This window comes from Bos mutus, chromosome 29 (assembly GCF_027580195.1).
Source record: "Bos mutus isolate GX-2022 chromosome 29, NWIPB_WYAK_1.1, whole genome shotgun sequence".
NCBI classification, from domain to species: Eukaryota; Metazoa; Chordata; class Mammalia; order Artiodactyla; family Bovidae; genus Bos; species Bos mutus.
This window is the reverse complement of record NC_091645.1, coordinates 26,853,896-26,859,261: the sequence shown is the minus strand read 5'-3', so window position 1 is coordinate 26,859,261 and position 5,366 is coordinate 26,853,896. Positions and strand designations below refer to the sequence as shown.

The 5,366-nt window shown below is 41.6% G+C and overlaps 1 protein-coding gene across 1 annotated transcript; it reads right to left on the bottom strand.

Moving 5' to 3' along the window:
- Positions 1 to 4,188: 4,188 nt before the first annotated feature.
- LOC102280236 (putative olfactory receptor 8G3) lies at positions 4,189 to 5,112 on the bottom strand. Its single transcript, XM_005902674.2, has one exon. The coding sequence runs from the start codon at positions 5,110 to 5,112 to the stop codon at positions 4,189 to 4,191; it is 924 nt and encodes a 307-aa protein (XP_005902736.2).
- Positions 5,113 to 5,366: the final 254 nt, after the last annotated feature.

Here is a 5,366-nt window from a genome sequence, read left to right as displayed (position 1 = left end):
TTGAAATTTTAATTCAACATCATACTTACTGTCTGACCTGGGGATAATCCCTTCTACTCTTCAATTCTCTGAAAAACAAAAACTTAAATATCTGCTTTGTTTGAAAACTAAATTAAATGTTGCTTACTTGTTGCTTTTTTCCCTGATGATCCAATGGATGTTGGCAATTTGATCTCTTGTTCCTCTGCCTGTTCTAAATGCAGCTTGAACATCTGGAAGTACATGGTTCAGGTTCTGTTGAAGCCAGGCTTGGAGAATTTTTTAGTGTTACTTTGCTAGCATGAGATTAGTGCAATTGTGTGGTAGTTTGAGCATTCTTTGGCATTGCCTTTCTTTGGGATTGGAATGAAAACTGACCATTTCCAGTCCAGTGGCCAGTGCTGAGTTTTCCAAACTTGCTGGCATATTGAGTGCAGCACTTTCACAGCATCATCTTTTAAGATTTGAAAGAGCTCAACTGGAATTCCATCACGTTCACTAGCTTTCAGTAGCTTTCTTCATAGTGATGCTTCCTAAGGCCCACTTGATTTCGCATTCCAGGATGTCTGGCTCTAGGTGAGTGATCACACCATTGTGGTTATCTGGGTCACAAAGATCTTTTTTTGTATAGTTCTTTTGTGTATTCTTGCCACCACTTCTTAATATCTTCTGTTTCTGTTAGGTTCATACCATTTTTGTCTTTCATTGTGCCCATCTTTGCATGAAATGTTCCCTTGGTATCTCTAATTTTCTTGAAGAAATCTCCAGTCTTTCCCATTCTATTGTTTTCCTCTAATTCTTTGCATTGATCACTGAGGAAGGCTTTCTTATTTCTCCTTGCTATTCTCTGGAACTCTGCATTCAAATGGGTATGTCTTTCCTATTCTCCTTTGCCTTTTGCTTCTCTTCTTTCCTGAGCTATTGTAAGGCCTTCTCAGACAACCATTTTGCCTCTTTTCATTTCTTTTTCTTGGGGATGGTCTTGAACACTGCCTCCTGTACAATGTCACGAACCTCTGTCCACAGTTCTACAGGCACTCTGTCTATCAGATCTAATCCCTTGAATCTATTTGCCACTTCCACTGTATAATCATAAGGGATTTGATATAGGTCATACCTCAATGCTTTAGCAGTTTTCTCTACTTTCTTTAAGTCAGAATTTGGCAATAAGCAGTTCAAAATCTGAGCCACAGTCAGCTCTCAAACTTTTTTTTTTTTTTTTTCTGACTGTATAGTGCTTCTCTTGGAGAAGGCAATGGCAACCCACTCCAGGACTCTTGCCTGGAAAATCCCATGGGTGGAGGAGCCTGGTAGGCTGCCGTCCATGGGGTCGCTAAGAGTTAGACACAACTGAGCGACTTCACTTTCACTTTTCACTTTCATGCATTGGAGAAGAAAATGGCAACTCACTCCAGTGTTCTTGCCTGGAGAATCCCAGGGATGGCAGAGCCTGGTGGGCTGCTGTCAATGGGGTCGCACAGAGTTGGACATAACTGAGGTGACTTAGCAGCAGCAGCAGCAGCATAGTGCTTCTCTATCTTTGGCTGCGAAGACTACAGTCAATCTGATTTCAGCATTGACCATCTGGTGATGTCCACATGTAGAGTCTTCTCTTGTGTTGTTGGAAGAGGGTGTTTGCTATGACCAGTGCGTTCTCTTTTCAAAACTCTATAAGCCTTTGCCCCACTCATTCTGAACTCCAAGGCCACATTTGCCTGCTTTATTGACTATGTCAGAGACTTTGACTGTGTGGATCACAACAAACTGTGAAAATTCTTAAAGAGATGGGAATACCAGACCACCTCACCTGCCTCCTGAGAAATCTGTATGCAGGTCAAGAAGCAAAGTTAGAACTAGACATGGAAGAACAGACAGGTTCCAAATTGGGAAAGGAGTACATCAAGTCTGTATATTGTCATTCTGCTTATTTAACTTCTATGCAGAGTATATCATGAGAAATGCTGGGCTGGAAGAAGCACAAGATGGAATCAAGATAGCCAGGAGAAATATCAATAGCCTCAGATATGCAGATGAGACCACCCTTATGACAGAAAGTGAAGAGAAACTAAAAAGCCTCTTGATGAAAGTGAAAGAGGAGAGTGAAAAAGTTGGCTTAAAGCTCAACATTCAGAAAACGAAGATCATGGCATCTGGTCCCATCACTTCATGGGAAATAGATGGGGAAACAGTGGAAACAGTGAGAGACTTTATTTTTGGGGGCTCCAAAATCACTGCAGGTGGTGGTTGCAGCCATGAAATTAAGACGCTACTCCTTGGAAGGAAAGTTATGACCAACGTAGACAGCATGTTAAAAGCAGAGACATTACTTTGCCAACAAAGGTCCATCTAGTCAAGGCTATGGTTCTTCCAGCAGTCATGTATGGATGTGAGCGTTGGACTGTGAAGAAAACTGAACACTGAAGAATTGATGCTTTTGAACTGTGGTGTTGGAGAAGACTCTTGAGAATCCCTTGGACTGCAAGGAGATTCAACAAATCCATCCTAAAGGAGATCAGTCCTGGGTGTTCATTGGAAGGATTGATGCTGAAGCTGAAACTCCAATACTTTGGCTACCTCATGCAAAGAGTTGTCTCATTGGAAAAGGCCCTGATGCTGGGAGGCATTGGGGGCAGAAGGAGAAGGGGCAACAGAGGATGAGATGGCTGGATGGCATCACCGACTCGATGGACATGAGTTTGGGTGAACTCCAGGAGTTGGTGATGGACAGGGAGGCCTGGCGTGCTGTGGCTCATGGGGTCGCAAAGTGTTGGACACGACTGAGCAATTGAACGAGCTGAACTGAGGCCCATCATTGTTCTTTCCTTAAGTGGTGTCCTGCTCTTTTGACCCCATGGACTGTAGCGTAACAGGCTTCCCTGTCCCGCACTATCTCCTGGAGTTTGCTCAAACAAATGTCCATTAAGTCAATGATACTATCTAACCATCTCATCCTCTGCAGCTCCCTTCTCCTCCTGCCCTCAGTCTTTCCCCACATCAGGGTCTTTTCCAATGAGTCGGCTCTTCACATCAGGTGACCAAAGTATTGGAGTTTCAGCTTCAGCATCAGTCCTTCCAATGAATATTCAGGGTTGATTTATTTTGGGATTGACTGTTTTGATCTTTGTTTTCCAGTGGACTCTCAAGAGTATTCTCCAGCATCACAATTTGAGAAAATATATTTTCCAGACTCAGCCTTCTTGATGGTCCTACTGTCACATCGATACATGACTACTGGAAAAAACGTTACTTGGCTATGCGGACCTTTGTTGGCAATGTGACATCTCTGCTTTTTAATATGCTCTCTAGGTTTGTCATAGCTTTTTTTCCTAGGAGCAAGTTTCTTTTAATTTTGTGGCTGCAGTCACTGTCCAAAGGGATTCTGGAGCCCAGGCAAATAAAATCTGTCACTGTTTCCTCTTATTCCCCACCGATTTTCCATGGAGTGATGGCACCAGATGACAAGATCTTAGTTTTTTGAATGTTGAGTTTAGAAAGTATTTTACCACTCAATGAGATTTAAACTAGAATATAAAAATTACAAAATTACAGTTACTGACCTCATGAAATTTGAAACTTCATATTAAGGAGGTTTAATATCTATCATAATGAAACACAATATGAAAATAAAACTCGAGTGAAATCAGAGAGACATACTGTGGCCACCTGATGTGAACAGCCAACTCATTGGAAAATACCATGATGCTGGGAGAGATTGAAGGCAGGAAAAGTAGGAGAAAACAGAGGATGAGGTGGTAGGATGGCATCACCAATTCAAGCGACATGTGTTTGAGCAAAGTCCGGGAGATAGAGAAGGACAGGGAAGCCTCACGTGCTGAGTTCATGTGGTCACAAACAGTTGGACATGACTGAGTGACTGAACAACAACAGAGAGAAATAGAAATTTGAAAGGGTCTCCTAATGGATTCAGAATAGAGAACATTAGTTGCAACATCTTGGAATTTTTATTAATTTCAAATAATATTCTCTATTACTTATTAGTTCTGACCTGATCTCCAAAGAATCCATCTCTCAGAGTCTGATTAATATATTTGTTGGAAAACAAGTTACTGAGACCTATTATGAAAGGATCAATTAAGGTTAGAGGTTTCTCTATTAAATATATTGTAGATAATTAAGAATTGGGGAATTCCTTGGCAGTCCAAATAACTGATATGCCATCATAATATTGACTCTGTTCATATATGTTTTTCACAGTCTAAACTTTTTTTTCAGGGCAAATTTGACATCCCTATTCCGTAGGCTATAGATCAGGGGATTTAGCATGGGCACAATGATGGTATAAAACACAGAGGACACTTTCCCTTGGTCCATGGAGCTGACTGATGATGGCTGTAGGTACATGAATGCAGCAGATCCATAAAAAATAGCAACAGCAGCAATGTGAGAACTGCAGGTGCTGAAGGCTTTGGACCTGCCCTCCATGGAGTGGATTTGGAGGATGCTGGAAATGATGAAGATGTAGGAAGCAAGAATAACTAGAGCAGGAGTCAAAATGTTGAATGCACTCAAAACTATAACCAATAATTCATTGACATAGATGCTGGAACAGGATAGCTCCAAGAGTGGAAAGAGATCACAGAAATAATGGTTAACGATATTGGTCTTGCAGAAAAAGAGTCTCAACATAAATCCTGTATGGATTGTGGATCCAGTGATGCCCAAAATATAAACTCCCACTGTGAGGCAGAAGCAGATGTAATAAGACATGGTGATGTTGTAAAGCAAGGGGTTGCAGATGGCAACATAGCGGTCATATGCCATTGCAGCCAACATGTGACTTTCTGCAATAGCAAAAATGATGAAGAAATAAAGTTGAGTCATGCATTCAGGATAGGAGATAATATTGTTCTCTGTCACAAAGTTCACCAGCATTTTGGGGGTAATGATAGTCGACTGACAGAGATCAATAAAGGACAAGTTGGTGAGGAAATAGTACATGGGGGTGTGCAGGTGAGAACTGAGCCCAATCAGTGTGATCATGCCCAGGTTCCCCACCACCGTGACCACATAGATTCCTAGGAAGAGGAGGAAAAGGTGCAGCTGGAGTTGTGGCTGTTCTGTGAGCCCAGCGAGGATAAACTCAGTCACTGAGGAGTGATTTCCGGGGTCCATTTTCTTCTCAGTCCCTTCTATATTTAAAGAGAAAATGAGAATATTTTATGCCTGTGTGTGCATGTGTGTGAGTGTCTGTGTGCACGTGTGTACGTGTGAGTGGGTGTTGGGGAGAGTAATTCTGGGTAAGTCATTGTTCAGTCTCTCACCAAAGAAGACTCATAATGCAGTGATCTCCTGAGACAATGATGTTAGTTGAACCAGAGAAAAAAATAAAATTAAAATTAATTATTTTGTAATTAAGATACTTCATA

Bases quoted from the DNA above. Each gene is read 5' to 3' on its own strand.
- LOC102280236 (XM_005902674.2), bottom strand. From the start codon at position 5,112: ATGGACCCCGGAAATCACTCCTCAGTGACTGAGTTTATCCTCGCTGGG.